The sequence below is a fragment of the Bos indicus x Bos taurus genome, chromosome 29 (assembly GCF_003369695.1).
Source record: "Bos indicus x Bos taurus breed Angus x Brahman F1 hybrid chromosome 29, Bos_hybrid_MaternalHap_v2.0, whole genome shotgun sequence".
NCBI lineage: Eukaryota > Metazoa > Chordata > Mammalia > Artiodactyla > Bovidae > Bos > Bos indicus x Bos taurus.
In genome coordinates this window covers 5,995,301-6,017,340 of record NC_040104.1, presented here as the reverse complement: position 1 = coordinate 6,017,340, position 22,040 = coordinate 5,995,301, and the positions used below count along the sequence as shown (strand labels likewise).

At 41.2% G+C, this 22,040-nt stretch overlaps 1 protein-coding gene across 4 annotated transcripts in view; it reads left to right on the top strand.

Moving 5' to 3' along the window:
• Nucleotides 1–22,040, top strand: part of KDM2A (lysine demethylase 2A) — a 92,696-nt gene that overhangs the window by 55,152 nt on the left and 15,504 nt on the right. For all 4 annotated transcript variants that reach the window (XM_027532483.1, XM_027532482.1, XM_027532484.1 and 1 more), the window contains 7 exons: nucleotides 2,355–2,533; nucleotides 5,744–5,850; nucleotides 6,188–6,281; nucleotides 7,440–7,593; nucleotides 7,695–7,810; nucleotides 11,332–11,458; nucleotides 13,319–13,713. In XM_027532483.1, the coding sequence (XP_027388284.1) occupies nucleotides 2,355–2,533; nucleotides 5,744–5,850; nucleotides 6,188–6,281; nucleotides 7,440–7,593; nucleotides 7,695–7,810; nucleotides 11,332–11,458; nucleotides 13,319–13,713 (1,172 nt within the window). The remainder of the gene's footprint in view (nucleotides 1–2,354; nucleotides 2,534–5,743; nucleotides 5,851–6,187; nucleotides 6,282–7,439; nucleotides 7,594–7,694; nucleotides 7,811–11,331; nucleotides 11,459–13,318; nucleotides 13,714–22,040) is intronic.

Genomic DNA, 22,040 nt, shown 5'->3' with positions numbered 1-22,040 from the left:
ATTGATGGTTTTGAACTGTGGTGTTGGAGAAGACTCTTGAGAGTCCCTTGGACTGCAAGGAGATCCAACCATTGCATTCTAAAGGAGATCAGTCCTGGATGTTCTTTGGAAGGAATGATGCTAAAGCTGAAACTCCAGTACTTTGGCCATTTCATGCGAAGAGTTGACTCATTGGAAAAGACTCTGATGTTGGGAGGAATTGGGGGCAGGAGGAGAAGGGGACGACAGAGGATGAGATGGCTGGATGGCATCACTGACTCGATGGACTTGAGTCTGAGTCAACTCTGGGAGTTGGTGATGGACAGGGAGGCCTGGCGTGCTGTGATTGATGGGGTCGAAAAGAGTCGGACATGACTGAGCGACTGAACTGACTGACTTAACTGACATTTGGTAACATGGCTAAGGTTTGAAACTTCATAAACTGCGAAGTAAATACATTAAAATATCTCTTCATCAGTGATTGGTTAACTTGAGTCTTTAGTCAGATTTGTATTTCATTATATTCAAAATTTAGGGGGAAAAAAGCAAATTAGAGCAGTATAATTAAAGAAGGAAACTTCTGGTGTCACTTATGAAAGTCACTCAGTCATGTCAGACTCTTTGCAACCCCATGGACTGTAGCCTGCCAGGCTCCAGGGATTTTCCAGGCCAGAATACTGGAGTGGGTTGCTGTTCCCTTCTCCAAGGGCTCTTCCCAACTCAAGGATCGAACCCTGGTCTCCCACATTGCAGGCAAATCTTTTACCATCTGCTCATCATTGGTGTTCAGTGTGGCCCTGAGACATGCCAGGATCCTCAGGAATTCAGAGATGGTTACTCTCATATACATGATAAGGCAGTAAAGTGGATAAAAATGTTTTAGAAATGTTTCTAACAGAACGTGAAACGAAAGGTGCTTTGGGCTTCCGTTGTGCCTTGTCCTCTGTGCTGAAGCTTCAGTGCCAGCTTCCTCTTTGAAATGAAGTATTGCAGTACTGTCTATTGGCCACTTGAGGGCTTTTTTTAGACAACTGAGAAACTGTTTATCCAAGAGGTGAATGTCCGAGGTAGAGGAAGGTTCTCTAAATCCCTGTATTTTTCACTCCCCTACATGTTTTTGTGTTAGATTTCGCTTTTCCTCCTGTCACTGTGTATTTCCTATTACTCAGCACAGTCTCTGGGGTGTAGTAGATACTCAGGAAATCTGTTTAGTAGTTACTCTTCACAAGGCAGGGTTCTCAGGGGGCTTCAGAAAACCTAATAGTAGAGTACCTATTGGTCTGTTACTTGACTTTTTTTTCCTAATGACCTCCAGGAAGTAATTCTTTGGATCCATAAGTTAATGGGCCACCACAGCTTTTCTCTATTGGTCAGGCATTCTCATGGGTTTATAGTCCACAGATGACTTGCATCAGAATCATATGTTCAGTTCAGTTCAGTCGCTCAGTCGTGTCCGACTCTTTGCGACTCCATGAATCACAGCACGCCAGGCCTCCCAGGCCTGTACCTCCTTGACCACTATTTTCTTAACTTTTCAGCTGGACTGCCTCTCCATATCTTCTCTTACGCTATTACCTCTGCTTGCAATTCACACTGTTGAATCTTGCTGAAATTCGGTTTAGTCCTCCAGGCCCAACTCAAATGTCTCCTCTTCCCTCTCTTTTTCTAAAAGCCTTCTCCGATCAGTCTAGTTAAAACAATTTTTGTCTTTTGATTTTTCATTTTTACTACCGTTTAATTAATTAGCATCTATTTTATGTCAAACATTTTACTTCATTGACTAAATCCTCACATTGGCCCACAAGGTGATATTATTCCCAAGTTATAGAAGAAAATATTAAGGTTTAGGAAAACTAAATAACTTGCCTAAATAATATTAGAGCTGAGATTTAAACTTAGGTCTCTTTGACTCTGAGGCTGTTTTTTCTCCCCCTGCTATTTTATGCTGCCTCTTTGGCATTCTGCCTTCTGTTGTGGTTATTACAGTTGGTTGAGAATCTTGTGTCCATTAAGATGTCTTTATCATTCAGTAAATATTTATGGAATGTACGAAATTTATCATCTATGAATGGTACTTAGTACTTAAAATTGTTAGGATTGAGATATTGAATAAAGATTCAACGCCTGACTATGTAGTAAACATGCCATAGGGAGTGATTATTGTTTTTAGTATTAATCATTGTCATTCTCATTCTTTCTGATTTGATTTTCTGTTGATTACCTCTTTCAAGTGACAGTTATTTCCTGTCTATTTATTGCTGAATACTGTAAGGGAAAAAGGATAGTTTGTTTACTTTCATTTGTATCTTATATTCTTAATATATTTAAGGATATCAGTGGCTCAGTAGAAATGATGAGTGCGTCTTTCATGGCAGGGAGTCGTCGTATGGTGGATGTCATGGATGTGAACACACAGAAAGGCATTGAAATGACCATGGCTCAGTGGACACGCTACTATGAGACCCCAGAGGAGGAGCGAGAAAAACTCTATAATGTCATCAGCTTAGAGTTTAGCCACACCAGGCTGGAGAACATGGTGCAGAGGCCCTCCACGGTTAGTCTAATCGTTGTCTCCACATTGTCTTTGTCACCAGGAGGGTTGTTTATACACTGGGAGAAGTTCTTAAACATACCAGGATGAAGATGAAGATGAACAAGAAAATTTAACTTGTATTTAACTTGTATTATTCGAGGGGTCATCATTTCCAACATCACTTGATTATGTTATAGGGAGAGGCCATTCTGATAATTTTGGAACTTTGTCACTTGCATGTAATGGGGAAGAGTCTTAAAATTCACTCTGATAAGAACTGTAAATAGGAAGTTTGCCTAGTAAATTTCTATCCTGTAGGTTTATACTTGTAGAGGTGCTTGGGAGAAAAATGATTTAGAGGCAGGTGAGTAGATGCTGTTGGATGATTAGTAGTAACAGATTGACAACCCAGCATGGGGGGAAGTTAGTTTTTGGTGCTTAACTTTCCTGAGGTAGATACTGATTTAACCTCTCTCATGAAAGTGGCTATCTACAAGATCCTTTCCTTGAGGGGGATTGGTTTCACTTTTAAAATATACTTAGTCATTTTTGGACCACTTTTATTCCTCTCTCAGAACTCACTTGAGTCAAGTATTCCATCTGGAGCAATGGAATTTGGAATGTACTAATATTTTAAACATTATTTTAAAGTCTCAGTGTTTTATCCCATCTTCATTTAAATTATCCTAATTGTACCCTTTGACTTTTAAAGTTAAAATGTGGTTAATTTGTTATAATAATGTTTATATATACCTTCAACTTACTAGATTGTTGCATTATTATCACTAACACATTGGTATGTACAGACCAAGGGACAATGTTCTGTCAGTGTGATGTAAAGAGATCTCCAATCTTGACATGAAAGAAGAAATGAGGCAGAGAAGAAAGACCAGAATCCCAGGCAGGAGGAATAGTATGTGCAAAAGTAGGTGCAAGGAGAGTGAGCTGGGCAACTTTGAACTGTCCATTTTGGGTGGTAGCATGAAGTGAGATTCTATCTAGAGGAGAGAGATGGCTTCTGCTCTCATTCCAGCAGTAACTTAGAAGTAGATGAAGAAGTAGCAGATACAATGTGCAAGTTTGTTTGGTGATGGGGAAATTAGTTCATGGAAGGCGATGAGCTGTTTTTGCAGTATGTGATTTGATTATGTCCCAGTTTGGCCCTGTATTGGTACAGAACAGGTAGAAACTGCTGATTATCCGTCCTGGAGACTTGTTCTCAAACGGATGTAACCATTTAGCAAAAGGCCTATCCAGAGCCTAAAGAGTAACCTAAGAAGGAGGTATGAACACCTTACTACAGTATTCTTTTGGTAGTCAGATGATACCCAATAATATCAAACAGAAAGAGGACAGAGAATGACTTACTGCTGCAGGTGAGAACTCTAGCCAGAAAAATCCAACTGTCTCTGAGTGAACACTTAACAAAAAAATATTCATATGTTCCTAATTTTTCCTGTTCCTGTCCAGACATAAGAACTTAAGAGTAAGTATATTGAACAAGTCAGTTATCCTTTATTCTGGTAAAGGCTTTCCAAAGGACAGTTCCAGGAGATGAGAGATCCTGGCCACTACACTAAGAGAGCAGAAATTAGGTTTTGTTTGATGAGAAGAAAGAAACCTGGAGCTCAGTCAGTGTTCCTAGGCCCAGTGGATGCTTGGTTAAAGCTGTTGGATCCCTGAGTGGAAATTCTTTGAAATGGGCCAGAAAGTGAATCTTCATAGTTGTTCCTCACTTGCTTATTTAAACTTGCATGTCATCAGTGACCCCTTCCAAAAACTCACGGTTTACATCTGAGTATCCACTCGATATTTGCCTATATCATTACACACAGATTGTATGCATTTATCTAGATATATCGGAGAAGGCAATGGCACCTCACTCCAGTAATTTTGCCTAGAAAATCCCATGGACGGAGGAGCCTGGTAGGCTGCAGTCCATGGGGTCGATAGAGTCGGACACGACTGAGCAACTTCACTTTCACTTTTTACTTTCATGCAATGGAGAAGGAAATGGCAACCCACTCCAGTGTTCTTGCCTGGAGAATCCCAGGGATGGGGAAGCCTGGTGGGCTGCCGTCTCTGGGGTTGCACAGAGTCGGACACGACTGAAGTAATGCGGCAGCATCTAGATATATGTTGTAAGGAAATAAATGATGAAATATAAACAGACATAAGTTATACAGCTTACCAGATACATCTTTTTTATAGCCATAAGTTAGACATCTGTAGCACCAGTGCTTTGCTGAATCCATGGTTGTTTGACTCACACTTAGCTACTTAAGACTGTTTCTTGGAGTTCAGTGGTTGGGTGCAGACATTTGAAGATATAGGACATGTTACAATTCAGTGTAAAGTGTTTAAAGAAGTTCATACTGTTTTCATTTCTCATTTCTTTCAGCACATATTATTTAAAACAGGTTCCTGGACTTCCTGGTGATCCAGTGGTTAAGACTCCATGCTTCCGTTGCAGAGGGCATGGGTTCAGTCCCTAGTGGGGGAAGTTCCCCATGCTGCAAGGTGTGGCCAAAGGAAAAAACCAGATTCCTAAACTCTGATAACATTATTTCAAAAAATTTTAACATGTTTTTACATGTAATCCTTACAATATTCCTTTGAGGTAATTATCCTCATTTTACAGATAAGTTCCAGAGCCTCACAAAAGATCTTGAGAAAACGTGATAGACCTGGAACTCTGATTCCTAACCCAGTAGGTTCTATAGCACATTGCTCATATAAGGCTGAAAATCCCTATGGAATTCTTTTCTCCTCCCCTTTCCTTTCCTCCTCCCCTCTCCTTTCCTTTTCTTAAATGTTTGGTATCTTGGCTCTTGTAGCAGTTTGTCTTTCAATAAGTTTACAGGAATCTTCCAGACAGTGCCTTTTATCTCCACCCTTCAACCCCCACCCCCGTCAGTATAGCTGGTTATGCCAGTCTGCCACACACAGGGTTTTATTGGGTACTACTGCATCATTTAATGACTTTTTTTTTTAATGACTTTGTTTTGATTAGTGCTATCTTTGTGATCATGCTCGTGGAACCATTAGTCTTTATTTTCACTTAATAATTATATCTATAATGTTTGCCTGTTGACCCCGAATTTAACAGAAGATTGTTAGCTTGCTGGAAGTTAAATTGTAGTCTTTCAGTATGTGTTTTGAGAATTTCTGTTTTTCTTGACTTTAGCTTTCTCTTTAATCCCAACCTAAACGTTCTTCCTCCTTTTAAAGGTGGATTTCATTGACTGGGTAGACAATATGTGGCCAAGGCATTTGAAAGAAAGTCAGACTGAATCAACAAATGCCATCTTGGAGATGCAGTATCCTAAAGTGCAGAAGTAAGTGGCTTACCCTGCATTTCCTCAGTGTGCTGTGGGAGACCAGAGTGATAGCAAGGAATGGGTCCTCCCTTAGCAACCTTGCTTCATGTCCCAAGACAGTCGAGTTTAGTTCCAAAGGAAGAGTGTATGTAAGAGCCCCATAGCCATGGTAACATAAAGGAAAACAAACTTTTCTTCTGATACTATGATGACTTGAGATTGCATTCCTCTCACCAGCTGGGAGTTCATATCAGGTGGAAGATGGAGGGGAGTACACAGGGGAGAGTGTGGCATTGTGGTGGGAAGTCTCCTTTTTCTCGTCAGTGCACTAACTCTACTGCTTTTTTTGGGTCAGGTACTGTCTGATGAGTGTTCGAGGCTGCTATACTGACTTCCATGTGGACTTCGGTGGTACCTCTGTTTGGTATCATATCCATCAAGGGGGAAAGGTATGGTCACAGTTGTGATGGGGCTTGGAATCTGAAGCCGGTTATATGACTTAGCTTCAGTTCATGCATGCTTCATATACCCTGAAAACTAGTCTATTAGGAGATACACATACACGAATCTGGAGAGAATCATAGACTAAGTTGACTTTCTTGGCTAGAATCCAGTAGAAATTGGTATCTATCTAGCCCATTTTCCTTTTGCCAATATTGGCACCAGTACTTAGTAAACTTCAACAGTCCTGTTTATAAATTCCCAAAGCAGAATTCTCCAAATGAAGGCAAGGAAGTGGTTTTAAGAGGAAAAGATAACTTCTCTATGTGGAAGTATAGTAAATAGTAGAAGGGAACACAAAGTGGGGCTAGATTGACAATGAAATCAGTCAACTGGGTTCCAGACCACTTTTCCCTATATAGCGACATTGGTCTGAAATGTAGCCAGAGGAAGCCTTTAAGTCCTGTATGGGGATATAAATAGATTTTTAAAGACTATCCTCATTCATAAAGCCTTATATTCCAGCTTCTGAGAGTGCTTCTGAATGCTGTATGAGAATGGAAATGTAGAATTAATACCAGAGGTTTATAGTATTATACTCTTATTGTGATCCTTTTTTTCTTGTTAAGAAGTGAAAGCATTTATGAGAGAAAAGTAGAACTGGAATGAAAACAGATGATGCTTTTAAAATGTGAGGGCTGAATTAGAACAGCTATATCTCCAAATCCAGAGTCACTTTGTTTACTTTAAATCTATTTAGATGGTGTCCTGAGTTTTGTCCTTTTGATCTTGGAATCGAGCAACCCAGGCCTGTCTTTTGAAGATACTGTATACCTAACTAACTGAGGCCAGCCAGCTAGGGGCAAGGAAGGGACTGCCTAGGTGACAAGCTTAATGCCCTCCTTCTCTCCAAGTCCTGTATAGGTTCCGGGTTCTACAATCAAACCCCAGGGAAGCCCTAATGCTGTTTGATCAAGTGGAGGACAGAAAAGGTCTACTTCCCTGAGGCCTCTAGAATTTCCCAAATGGTCAAGTTCTGTAGGCTGGGAGGATTGCTTGCTTCTCTTCTACCTGTTGGTCTTAACTTTGTACCTGTTTTATCAGTTGAGGGAGACGACTGGGTCATGTCAATGGCTGTTAACAGACTGAAGTTTTTTAACTCACAGGTCTTCTGGCTCATCCCCCCTACAGCCCACAACCTGGAGCTGTACGAGAATTGGCTGCTGTCAGGGAAACAGGGAGACATCTTTCTGGGTGACCGGGTATCAGATTGCCAACGCATTGAGCTCAAGCAGGGCTATACCTTCGTCATTCCCTCAGGTAAGCAAGATGGAAAAAAGTGAGTCGTCTACTCTAACCTCTGAGGGAGCCACACTACAGTGAGTGCTTATAGCCTCTGCCCTCCGTTCCCTTTCTCCTAGGCTGGATTCATGCTGTGTATACTCCTACAGACACATTGGTGTTTGGAGGCAATTTTTTGCATAGCTTCAATATCCCCATGCAGTTAAAGATATACAACATTGAAGATCGAACACGGGTAAGTAACTGTGTAAGAATTAAATGTGAAGATGTTTCATATATCTATTTTTACTCTGCTTACTGTGTAACACTCAAACTATTATACTTTAACATATAAATGTGTACACTGCCTTTCTCAACTGGGGTTCCATGAGAGAATTAAACTTTACAGAAAATGATTTGTGTGTCTTATTTTGTCAGTTTTTCACAGGGTGTTACATAGCTGATAAATCATCCAGGATATATAGGGGAAAAGTTACATGCAGTAGATACCTTAAGGCAAGAGTTGACAAACTTTTTTGTAAAGAACCAGATAGTAAATATTTTAGGCATTGTGGGCCATACAGTATCTGTCTTGTAGCACTTACTCTGCCTTGTAGAAAGAAGCATTTAAACAAGTGAGGATGGCTCAAATATAATACTTGTATTTATGGACACTGAAATTTGATTTCATACAATTTTCTTATGTCACAAAATTCTCTTTTAGTTAGATTCTGCCTTACCCCCTACCATTTAAAAGTGTGATATGTTAATGATTGATGAATCATGGAAGAGCTCTGAAAGTCTTAGTGGTACTGCTCTATAAACTTGGTGGATTTGAAAGTTTTCAGGATTAAAAATTTAAAAATAATTAATGAATTCATAATTTTTAGAAGGAATGGTTACTGACTAATGATCAGTTAATCATTTTGGTGCCTGTTTTGAAACATGTATTTTGGTTAGAGCTACCTATTACATAAATATTATACATAAGAGACAAGATTGTTGCTGTCGGAGTTATAGAGATTGCCCTGTTAGAATTAAGAGAGGATACAGTGCTTGAATTTTATAGAATTTTATAGCTTGTTTGTTAAAAGTAGTGAAACTACAGAAGATATAATAGTAGTTTAGTAAATTGGAAGTTAAAGTAACAGTAAAAATAGTTAAAATTTTTAAAAGAGAAAAATCACATAATTTCATAGTAAAATACTCTTATTTAACTCAAAATCATTTTGCAATAATACCATCTACCTTGGTGTAAGATTCAATCTGGAAATATTTTTAAAAAGCATTTGCTTTTTTGGCTAAAAATTGCCATTATGTCCATTGCTTAATTGTTTGCTCAGTTTGAGGGAAGAAAGGGAGGATATATATTTAATACTGTAGGTAAAATGAGCACCTTAACTCTTCATGGAAAAGTCTCCTGCAGACTGTTAAACTGGTAATAACTAATCTTGGTTTGTCTATCTGATTTTCCTAGACTTTGTTTATCAGAAAATGTCAAATTTCAGTATCTGACATACTATTCCATTTTTCCTAAATATGTCTTAATTCTTTCCTTCCAAATAAGGAACTCTCTGTGTTTCCATGAAATTTCACTGGGTCCTCTACACATGTCCACAGAGGCTTTTTTTTTTTTTTTTTGCTTTCCACACCCAAGCTTTTACATTGCCAGTACCAACCTGACATACATTTATTATGTTACCAACTTCTTTAAACTTGTTTAACGTAAAAGAGAATATGTAGAGAATGCTTTAGTAAAGAAATATAAAATATGTTATAAATTTAATGCAATATGTTAGTTACTTTTGCCATGCCGGTATAGAAATATACTATTTGAATTGAGCATTGGTAAGTCTATTGATAGTGCTTAAAGGTTCAATAATTTTATAATGAATATTAAAAACTTTTTTTTCAAGAATTCCAGCCCAGCCTTAGAAATTGTGTGCTCTGGGGTATCTAGCAGCATAGGTAAAATGTAACGGGGTAGTTTGGGTATATGATGTCCTGGCTATTATTAGTTCAGTCTCTTGAGTTCCAAGTGAAAAATTAAAAGTGTAATGCCCATTTTATATTTTATTTTACTTTATTTTATTTTTTAAAACTTAAAAGGCAAACAGAGAAGTGCAGTGTATTATGTTTAATTTAGGGGGGATCAAGTATCTGTTAATTCTTGTGTTCCCTCCTGGTGTACCAGAAGTAAATTTATTTTATTTTCAAACAAGGGAGGAGAAACCTCTTCTAGTTGTTGAAGCTGTAGTGGCATCAGAGACTAAGATTCAGAGCCTAAAGCCTTTGCATTGGAAAGCTAATGAAAAGTACATGTCTCTCCTGCCTTGCAATGAGGAAAATGATCTTATTCCCCAGTGGTGCCCTGTGACCTAGTGAAGGGTTTTGAAAAGGGATGTCCATCTGAGTCTCCTCGATTTGAAAAGATTGCCTGACATGGAGCTTTGAAAAGTAGGTGGGAACATTCTCAGGAGTTACATATTCAGATCAATCCTAAAAGTATTGTTTTCCTTATCCTTTTGAAAGAAGCCCTCTCTGAAAGAAGACAGGCAGAATATACAAGCATACCTCAGAGATCTGGCAGGTTTGGTTCAGTACTACTGCAATAAAGTGAATATTACCATAAATTGAATCACAGTATTTTTCTTTTTCCAGTGCATATAAAAGTTGTATTCACATTATACATAGTCTGTTAGTTATTTTTACATTACTTGTCTGTTAATGTACAGTAGCACTATATACATAATGTACAGTAGCTTTTTAAAAAAGTATGTACTTTAATTTTAAAATGCTTTATTGCAACAGAATTCTGTAAAGCAGTTATCCTCCAATTAAAAAATGATTGATTAAAAAAACAAAAAAAAATAAAGATAGACGAGTTAAAACAGGAAAAGAAAACACTTTATTGCTAAACAGTGCTAGTCATCATCTGACAAATGCAGGATTGCTACAAACCTTCAATTTAAAAAAAAAAAAAAGGCCACAATATCTCTGAAACTCGGTAAAGTAAAGCACAGTAAAATGAGGTATGCCTGTGTTTAAGATAATCTCCATGGTTGATCTTGCTCAGTGATTGATCCATGCTGATTTGCAGGTTCCTTGACCATGATAAATCTAAAGGGCAGTTATTTTTACTATAATTCACTTGGAATAATTTCATACTGTTTTGGGGAAGAATGGAAGAAAGCTAAAGAGAGCAGCTGATGAGGCCACATGGAATAGTAACCTGATTTGCGGACATACCATCTTGGTAGAGTATTATGAAGCAGGCAAGCTGAGAGCTAATAGTGGGAGGAAATACTCAGTCTAGTGTCCTAGATGAGATATAGCTTGGGAATGCATTTCTAATTGTACCTTTATGTATGTAAGGACATAATAGAAACATTTTCCGTTATATTCTGTGTTTCATGGCCTTCTGATTCAGGTACAGGCAAGAATGGTTGATATGTACAGAAAGTATATTGTGCCTTACTAACATTTTACTCTCTGCCTCAAAACTTCTTTTTGATGCTTTCCCACTCAACAAGACAGCTTCTTGATAGTTCTAAATGGTCTTTCCAAGTACCTCTTATCTTTTTTGATGATTTCCCAAGACCAACAGTTTTTAAGTTGAGAGATTCACTTAAATTCTTGCTCCACATGGCAACCTAGGATTACATGTTAACTAGAGAGAGATTTTCCCGGGCTAGTTATTGGAGTGATTGTTTGTTACTCTCTTTCCTGAAAAATTGTTATTAGCTTGGCTTTCTCATTATTTTGTTCCCGTGTTAGGTTCCTAATAAGTTCCGCTATCCATTCTACTACGAGATGTGCTGGTACGTGCTGGAGCGCTATGTGTACTGCATAACCAACCGCTCTCACCTAACTAAGGAATTTCAGAAAGAGTCTCTTAGCATGGGTAAGTGTTCCACCTACAGGAACTTTCAAGATACTCCACAGGACTGAGGGTAAGGCCAGGAATATTCCAAAGGCTATTCCCCAGTTGTTTTTTTATGGTTTATCTTTTTACTTATCTACTTAGAAGTACCGAATCCATTCATTGAAGTTAATATGGTTACAGTTGATCTCCTACCCAGATGTGAATTATTAGGGCTAAATGAAATATTCTGGATCTCATCTGGTGTTAGTACTTTGCTCTTCAAGAAAGTAATCAGTTGGAAATTCCCTGATGGTCCAGTGGTTAGGACTCTGTGCTTTCACTGCCGTGATCCAGGTTCAGTTCCTGGTTGGGGAACTAAGATCCTGCAAGCGGCTCTGTATGGGCAGAAAAAAGTCTTAACATGTTCTATTGTGTAAAGAATGGTCTTTGGCACAATAAAAACTAGGATTGCATCATCAGAGTTACTCTTACTGTATTTCAGGCACCAAACTAAGCAGTCTGTATCCATTAAGTTGTTATTACCTGTGAGGTGTGTATATCATCCATATTTTACAAATGGTGACATCAAGGTTCAAGGAAATTTAAAAACTTGCTAATGATCTAAGAGTTAATAAATGAGAATGTTACAACTTAAATCATGTTGGTAAGATTCTAAAATGTGTATTCTTCTGAGTTTTAATGTCTCCCTAACTTACATTGGAGAAATATTTTATTGGATGTCAAGGTAGTTTCAGTTATACATTTTTAGGCTAGTCCATGCCTTGAAAATAAAGAGGAGCCAACACTGCCATATCCTGTGGTCACGTAAGCAAAATACTTTTTGCCTTAGCATTTCCTCTGAGGATAATTGATGTTGTCATTTGAAAATAAAACATGCTCAACAATATGTAAAAGCAAGATATAGAATTGTATATACAGCATGATCCTAATCTTGTTTGAAAATATGTCAAGTTGTAGTTATACACATATGTATAGAAAAAGATGGAAAGACAATCCATCACACGGTTGAGTTTCTCCAAGGGTGGAAAATACAGGATGACTTACTTCTTTGCACCTTCCTGTATTTTCTAAATTATTAATAGTCAGCATTTATTTCTTTCATAATAAAAGACTACTTAACATTTAAAAATTCTTCTTTCAAAACTTTCTTTTGTTTTGACTATCAAAATCTTTCTTTAAAAAATACTCATTTTATTAGCCATGTTGCTAAGATTTTGATTCCAAAGCTTAATTTTATGGCCAAAATTTTGAACAAAGGTGGTTTTTAAATATATGTGCTTCATGTTTTTGTTGTTTCGTTACTAAATCATGTCTGACTCTTTGCAACTCCATGGACTGTAGCCTGCCAGGCTCCTCTGTCAATGGAATTTTCCAGGCAAGAATACTGGAGTGGGTTGCCACTTCCTTCTCCAGGGGATCTTCCCTGACCCAGGGATCAAACCCGTGTCTCCTGTATTGGCAGGCAGATTCTTTACCACTGAGCAACCAGGGAAGGCAGTGTGCTTCATATTAGTACTAGTCTTTTAAAAGATAATGAGATCATAATCCTTAAATTAAGTTTGAACTTGAAACTCATGTACAGCTATTTTCATGGGTAATTTATTTTCAGCACACTGTTTATTAAAGACTGAACCCTTCCCAATCTTTTAAAAATCCAATTGACTGTTGCCTCAGTTGTCCTACTAACTCAGGATCCTGTTTTTACCTGTAACTGATTTTCAGCAGTAGATAAATGGGTTGGAATAGGGAAGACTGTTTTTAAACTGGGGTGACTTTGTCGTTTATAACTTCAGGGCCCCTCCCATAACTACCTATTTCTCTTGTTGATCACATGGCCGAGTGGCACATTCATACCACACTTTCTCTTCATACTGGCAGATTTGGAGTTAAATGGGTTGGAGTCTGGAAACGGGGACGAGGAAGCAGTAGACCGAGAGCCCCGGCGCTTGAGCAGTAGACGTTCTGTCCTCACCAGCCCTGTGGCCAATGGGGTCAACCTGGATTATGATGGACTGGGCAAAACCTGCCGAAGTCTTCCAAGTCTGAAGAAAACTTTGTCTGGGGACTCATCCTCTGACTCTAGCCGGGGTTCCCAGAATGGCCAAGTGTGGGATTCCCAGTGTAGCCCCCGAAAGGACCGACAGGTGCATCTGACCCATTTTGAGCTTGAAGGCCTTCGTTGCCTTGTAGATAAATTGGAATCTCTGCCACTGCACAAGAAATGCGTCCCTACAGGGATAGAAGACGAAGATGCTCTCATTGCTGATGTGAAGGTAAGGGTTCATTGTGTTGCATAAAGGCTGCTAATCTGGCTAGGACAGTTAGTTTCTGGATTCTGAGAGAAAATTCGGGAGTTTGGGGTGATCTTGGTTCAACCAGAAAGAAGTTGAGAGTGTGAGAGTGTGTGTGTGTGTGTGTGTGTGTGTGTGTGTGCACGCGCATGCGTGCTTGGGCTGTACAGTGAGTGTTTCAGTTCCTAAAATGAGGTTAGGTCACTATTAGGAAAATGTGAACATTTGTATGTTCAGTTAGGATTTAAATCCAACCTTAAAAATGCAGATTTCAGGCTGACCCTAGAAAAAGGGTGAGCCTGAGAAAAATGTTTATGTTAAGAAATGTTACTTAGAACTTAAGTTACACTCTGATAAAGAGGCCTATTTCAGAACAAAAATGGCCGGTAAAATCTCTAGCAGTCTTATCCCAAGCACATTTGTTGTTGTTCAGTTGCTAAGTCGTGTTCAACTCTTTACAACCCCATGGACTGCAGCATGCCAGGACATGAGTTTGGGTAAACTCCAGGAGTTGGTGGTCAACAGGGAGGCCTGGCGTGCTGCAGTCCATGGGGTCGCCAAGAGTCGGACACGACTGAGCAACTGGCGACCCCATGGACTGTAGCCTACCAGCCTCCTCCCTCCATGGGATTCTCCAGGCAGGAGTACTGGAGTGGGTTTCCATTTCCTTCTCCAGGGGATCTTCCCAACCCAGGGATCAAACCTGGGTCTCCCGCATTCCAGGCAGACGCTTTAACCTCTGAGCCACCAGGGAAGCCCAGTCCATGGTGTTGTGAAGAGTTGAACACGACTTAGCAACTGAATGACAACAACAAATGTGCTTGGGATAAGACTGCTAGAGATTTTACTGGCCATTTTTGTTCTGAAATAGGCCTCTTTATCGAATGTAACTTAAGTTCTAAGTAACATTTCTTAACATAAAACTGAACTGAACTGGGCTTCAAATTTATCTACATTAAGACTTAAATACATTGGGGCAACTTCTGAGAAAAGTGTCATTTTAAATGTAATTCATCTTACTGCCAAATCGAGTTTCTTCATGTTGTATATTTTTCTTCTTTCTCTGTAAGTCTCCCAGCATTCAGTTGAGTTCAGGCGCTCAGTCGTGTCCGGCTCTTTGCGACCCCATGCACTTGCAGCATGCCAGGCTTCCCTGTCCATCACCAACTCCCTGAGCTTACTCAAACTCATGTCCATTGAGTCATGATGCCATCCAACCATCTCATCCTCTCTCATCCCCTACTCCTCCCACCTTCAATCTTTTCCAGCGTCAGGGTCTTTTTCAAATGAGTCAGTTCTTCACATCAGGTGGCCAAAGTATTGGAGTCTCAGCTTCAGCATCAGTCCTTCCAATGAATATTCAGGACTGATTTCCTTTAGGATGGACTGGTTGGGTCTCCTTGGTGTCCAGGGGACTCTCAAGAGTCTTCTCCAACACCACAGTTCAAAAGCATCAGTTCTTCAGCACTCAGCTTTCTTTATAGTCCAACTCTCACATCCGTACATGACTACTGGAAAAACCATAGCTTTGACTAGACGGACCTTTGTTGGCAAAGTAATATGTCTGCTTTTTAGTGCTTAGTAATCTTCAGAGTCCATCCCACTCCTCATATATTGGTCTCAAAGAAATGAATTTATTTTTAGGGAATCCAGATTGGAACTGTCTGAACTGGAGAGAGTTCTAGTAAATCTTTCCTCATGTATCTCATATGAAACCATTGGGGGCTACCCCAGAGGGCCAGTGATTTAGACTGAGCTTCCACTGCAGGAGACATGGGTTCAGTCCCTGGTCAGAGAACTAAGATCCCGAATGCCACCATATGTAGCAAAAAAAAAAGTGACCATTAATACAAACATGAAAAAGTCTTTAAATCACTGTTTGGAATTACGTCTTCAGTGCAGGGCATGGGTATGTGTATTAGGAAGCTAGTTAACCATTTGTAACATGTTATTTTTAAAACCTTTTGTATATGTTGTTTTAAGCCACAGAAGAATTTATAAGGAATAATTTTATGTGACCTTAAGGAAGATGGGCTAAATATCTCATAGTATGACTTTTTTATTCCTAATCCTTATACAAGTGTTTCTTGGCTACCACTAAACAACCAGCCGAGGTTCTCCCTACCTTCTGCCAGATACCTCAGGAAAGAACTCCAAAGACTGGGCTAAGACCTAGACTTCTAATTTTTTTTATTTTTTTCTTTCTTCAATTGACATTCTAACTATATCTTATTATTTATGCATCATCGAGATGATAAAAACTTTAAGAGACTGAAAGGATTGGTAACCTAGTGAGTTTGGTCCTCTCCATACTGATAGAACCTAGGCAGTTGTTTTTACAGTTTAGTTTTATAACGTTGTAGACAAGGCAGGTGGTATTGTGGCCTTGTTTATGGGAGGAAATAACGAAGCTCCAGGTAGGTGTGGTCCTGTGTCGATGATTGGTACAGTGCGCCAGAACAAACTTAGCAGTACTTTCCCATATTCACAAGCCAGTTCCCAAACTCACTTCCCACCCCTGAGTGAACAAAGGACACTGTATTTTTTGTTTTTCATTGCAATGGGACATATATATTTTCCTGAGAGTTTGAGTATAGCATCTTTTTTTTTTTTTTTTCCTACAGAAGGTTGTCTCTTTTTTTGGCCAGGCCACACGGTTTGCATGATCTCAGTTCCCTAACCAGGCACTGACCCCAGGTCACGGCAGAGAAAGTCTGAAATCGTAACCACCAGGCCACCAAGGAATTCCCCAAGGTTTCTTCTTTCTTTTTTTAAAATTTTATATTGGCCGTGCTTTGTGGCATGCGAGATCTTAATTACCAGACCAGGAATCGAACCTGCGCCCCCTGCATTGAGAGCATGGAGTCTTAACCACTGGACCACCAGGAAGGCCACAAGTTTCTGTTTCCTAGCTCTTCTACCATGGATGTGGAAAACATTAAATCGTGACTTTGGTGACTTACTAACTTGCCTTTAGGAACCCTAAGAAGGAAGGTTTTATAAGTTTATCTCTCAATAATCTTCTTTTGGCCTGGGGATCTGCATTTTTAATTTATGAAAAAGAGAAATATCTTTTTAATCCTAAGGGATGTCTATAGATAGATTTTATTTCATTGAATTCAATTGTAGGAAGTCATATTATAATTCACTAATCAGTTGTACAGGTCAAATGTTATGATAGAAATACACAAACTATTAACTAATTTGACCAAACTCAGGGAGATAGTGAAGGACAGGGAAGCCTGGCATGCTGCAGTGCCTGGGGTCACAAAAAGTTGGACACAACTTAGCGACTGAACAACAACATCTCTTAACTAATATAGTTGCTGCTAAGTCGCTTCAGTCGTGTCGGACTCTGTTCGACCCCGTAGACGGCAGCTCACCAGGCTCTGCCGTCCCTGCGATTCTCCAGGCAAGAACACTGGAGTGGGTTGCCATTTCCTTCTCCAAACTAATATAGTTAAATAAAGATATTTATAGAGGTAGAGTAGTAGGGGAAAATGTAGAAAGATTTGTGTCAAACTTTAGGCAGAGTAAAAGGCGGCAGCAAGAAAGGGAATGAGTTAAGAAGAGCCATCTAAAGAGAGCTCTTAACACTGTGACAGGTGCCCTAAGAGAGCTTGCTATTTATCAGGAATCATGGAAAACGTGGGTGCCTTTGCTCAGTAAGACAGAGGTGGCATAGAGACCAGGTCGTAAGAGAATGAGTGGCCCAGTAGGATGACTGCACAGACTGGCAGTGTTTGAGTTCTCCCTTGTTTACCCAATAGCATATCAAAATATAGCTGATGACAGAAGACAAAAGATTTAGAGACTGGCTCTGCAAGTACTTTCAGTTAAGATCAAATGGATTACTTATTCCTACATTGGACCTGTTATATTTAATTTGAGCTTTAGATAATAGTTTCAGACTTGAATACTTTGAAAACCTAAACACCACCAAAAAGAAAAAAGCATTGGATCGGGTGGGTGCCGAATCACTGCCCAGCTGGAGACTGCAGTGCCAGAGCACTTGGTGCTGTGGTAGCACAGAAGGCTACACTGCAGCGAAGGACTAAAGCAAGCCCAGAGTTTACCCTTCCTGTAAGAGAGAGGAAGGGTCTCTTGTTGTAGCCTATGTGGCTCTCACAAATAACTAGGAAAAGAGGTTAGAGGAACATTGGTGGGATGAGATACCCATAATTACATATTCCCTGGGAGAAGCAGATCTAGTGATGTGGTTAAAGGGCTTTGAAGCTTCTAAAAATGTTCTACAGTATTGAAGAAAGAATAATACAGAGTTGCAAGGGGATTAGATGAAATATGGGGCATTAAAAAAAGTTGATTTATTGGCAGTTGGGGGAAAGTAATGAGTGTATATAAAGTCCTGTTTTGGAGGGGTTATAAAGTAACCTTGACTCCTGATCTAAAATTGAGAGGCCATGTCCTTGAGAGATGTTGAGTAAAGAGGCAGGAGCTGGAGTAGTATGTATAGTGTATAGTGTAATCCCATTAGTGTTTTTAAAAAAGTATCTTTGTTTGTATGTGCTAAAATTACAGAGGGCCTGGAGTGGGAATGTTAACTCCTTACTGACCATGGGTCATAGCAAGGTGGTGGGAATCAGCTGGAAGGCTGAATTTTTAATCAGACTTTATTGTTTTCTGTTTATTTTGGTAATAAAGCAACTCTTAATATATGTATAAAAAGAGGCACTTAATATATCAATACATCTGGCTGCCCAACTCAGTTAATGAAACAATTTCAGAGTTTTTGAGTATTTTTCTACTTTCCTATTTTCTCTAAGACATTTTGATACGCTTGGCAGAAATGTGACTGTGGGGCAGGATACTAGATCAATAAGAGCCCGTTTTCTCCTCTATAAAATAACATCTACCTCAGTGGTGATGTTGTGAAAATTACAAATCTTTGAAATTCACTTATTTCACTACTGTAAGTAATCCCTGCCTGCTCTCTGCCAAGAACCAGGCTTAGTGTTGGTATAAATATGCAAACATACTGTGGACCAAACCTCAGGGGGCCTACTAAGGTCCAGTGGAGGAGCAGGCATTTTAAGTGGGCTAAGAAAGTGAGTGACTGTCTGACTTCTAGGTTTACAGGTGCTGGACCTGACCCTGAGGACTGGTGGTAGATTCTGTCCTGAGGGAAGGAGGCGCCCTTCTTTTTAGTTAACTGGTTAAAACCCTTGCCTGTTAGATGATGCAGACTGATGACTACAGTATTATCTAGATGATAAAAGCTCTAAATTTATAAATTTGAAATTCTTCCTTTGTGGTACAGTTGGCTACTGCTGCTCTTATCTAAGAGTCTATCTAGCGTTTTATTTTAAACTATGATCTAAAAATTTATATGAAGCTCCTCAGGAGGATGATGGGACTGAAGCAGAGTTACGGTTGTGAATAAATACAGAAACACCAATCAGGAATGTTCCTTCATCTGACACTTTGGGAGTGATTCTGACACTAACAAAGAGAAGAGCTGATAGAGAGCCCAGTATAATTGGATTTTAATCCATCAAGCCAGATGAGGAGGGAAAAAAAGAACCTGTATAAATAAAACTTCATTTGTAGTTTTTACTGATATTTGTAATAATTACTGAGTAAAAAGTTTTGAATAACTCACCTACAAGGCATATAAAGCTAGATTAAAATAGAGACAGTTCTTTAAAAATGTTTTCATATAGTCCTGTATTATGTAATGTTATGTTCTTACTAATTCTCATCATTGTTGCCTACCTTTTATTCTGAATGAAAAGGAGAAAAAGAATGGGCCTTATTTATAATGTGTGATTTGGGAACTTACTTGAAATGAGTTTCCTAGTGCCCTGATTTTTGTTCTTTCCTGGTGGCCTCTAGAATTTGTGCTTGCTACAACTTGGACTTGTGTTTAGTTTTGGAGTAACTTGTTTCTCTTAAGTATTTGAGCATACTGTATCATCCCTCTAGGTTAGATAGCACTAAGACCTAAATAAGCATTTTCCAAGAGGACCTCTCACAATGTTAAGGAAGGTTTTTCTAACATAATAGGCTAATTACAGAGAGTCCTTGAATCGTAAAAGTACAAGTTTAGGATTAGAATGACCATTCACACATTTCCAGGAAGAGCTCCACAGAACAGTACAAAAGTCTCTCCTTCCCTTGGTAAACTAATGTCAGAAGCAAACGTGCTGCCCCTGGCACCAGAGCCCCAGGCCTCAGAGAGCCTACTCGGCCATTTGACTGTGCAGGAGAAACTCACCGAAACAGCTGTCCTGGAATAAGCTAGAATAAATAAGCATGTTTCCATTGGTAAGAGCTAGGTTCTCAGTGGCCTGAGGTGTTTATTTCAGAGCCACTTCTGTAATTTCCCAAAAAGCCAAGTTACATTTATTAGAGTCTAAAAGTTACATAAATCTGGCCCCAATATACTGAATGCTGAAGCCTGAGAAAAGAGTGCTCCTTCAGTCTGAGTTTAACCCTGACTGTGGATCGGTGAGTGCAGAGTAGGTGACACGTGTCACTTGAGTGGCTGTCAAAAGTGGCACCAAGATGTGTGACCTTATGGGAGACTGGTTGCTTCATCAGGCAATGTCAAACGACAAGAATAGGAAGAGTGCGGGGGTGCTGGTATCCTGAGGATGGAGTGGTGAGAGGCAGAGTCCGCGCTGTTAACTGAGGCCCCAGGAGAGCGGCAGGTGTGGAGTCGGAGGCGGTGCTGGTCCTAGGTTCCCGGTTAGGTTCCCGGTGCCTGATGCCAAGCAGGGGAGTGAAGCTCCTGAGGGTGCACCTCAGCCGGTCTCACTTGATCACGAGGGAGCCTCCCGCAGCGGGGCGGCTCTCACGGTGTGGGCTGGGGCAGAGGCCGCCGCAGTTGTGGAAGTAGCTGAGATGAACAGACGGATGGTATCGGGTCCCCTCCGTGTTGGTGGGTATGCGTCATGCCCAAGGTGTTTCTGGAAACGTGTGCTGGTTCTGAATTCCGGCCTAGGGGAGGGGCAGCGGGGGCAGGTGAGGCTGGCCGGCGGTGGGGAGAGAACGCAACTCCAGAGGCGCTCGGCTCCGGGCCGGGCTCTGCTGCAGAGGCTGAACTTCAGGCGACTCGCTGTCTGCCCGGGCACGGGGAGAGCCCTGTGCGCAGCCCGGGGGAGCGCGGCCGTGACGGGGAGGTGACCCTGAGGGCCGGGGTGTGGACCGCGGCAAGGACTTTGCAACGCGGGACCCGACTCGGCACGGGTTAAAGCCTTCCCTTCCCTCCGCTGGCGCCTTCCCGAAGTCGCCGGCGAGAGCCCTGGGGGCCGGCCCTGGGTTCTGCCCCAGCGCTGACGGGGCGGTGGGAGGGAGAGGGCGGGGCGGCGGTTCCCTCCCGGCGGGCTCTCCTCCAATCGCCGCGCCGGGAGCGCTGCCCAGCACGCCCCCTCCTGACTCTGCCGCAGGACGCTGGGCCCTCTGCTGGCTCGCTCACTCGAGCTCGGCTCCCCTCCTGCCATCTTCCGTTGCAAAGCATTTCTGGGAGCTGCATGTGGGTGACGCAGCAGCATTGTTCGCAGGCACAGGAAGCCGCGGCTGAGCTCTGGGGCTCGAGAAGGAGCTCAGGGCGCTGCGCGCCGCTCCCTCCGGGTAGCCTGAAAGGTGATCGCCCGATTGCCCTGCCTTAAGTGCCCTGGGAGATTTCAGATTTTTTTTTCAATAAACTGGGATTTTTCCTAGAGGCAGAACACCTAACTCCTTCAGCACAACTTCCAATACAGAAAGCAAAACAAAGACGCTGGGGAAACTTCATCCAAGAGCCTCGGCAGCTCCAGAGGACGGGAAATACAAGGTCAGACGGGCGGGCGGGCGGCAGAGCCCTCTTGGTCTGGGGTGTGTGGTGTGTGGAACTGCAGGGACCAGTCTCGGCGGCAGAGAGGCAGGAGAACTGCCTGGCGGCGAGTCCGGGATAGTGCTGAGGTATCGGTGGTGCCGTCGTCACTGCACTTGTTCCCTCTCCCGGTGGGATGTGCTTTCGAATTGGGTCGTTTGCCTTTGGGAGTCTCTTCCCCTTCTCCGCCCAGGCGCCCGCGGTTCTCGTCGCCTTCCTGGGCTGTGGCGGGTGTGGGCTTGCGCTTGAACATTCTCTCATGCCAGGAGGCTAGATAGGCGTAAGCCTTTCCGCACTCCACCCCCACTCCCTGTCCCAAACCCCCTCTGGTGAAGGGTGGTGGCTTCTTTATATGGTTTCTTGAAGGGCCTCAGCTGGAGTCTGCCTTTTTTGATGAAAGCAGGGCGTGCTTGGTTGTATGGCCCCAGTGAAATAGGGCTTGGAAGGAAATCTGCATTTCCCTCCACACCCACGC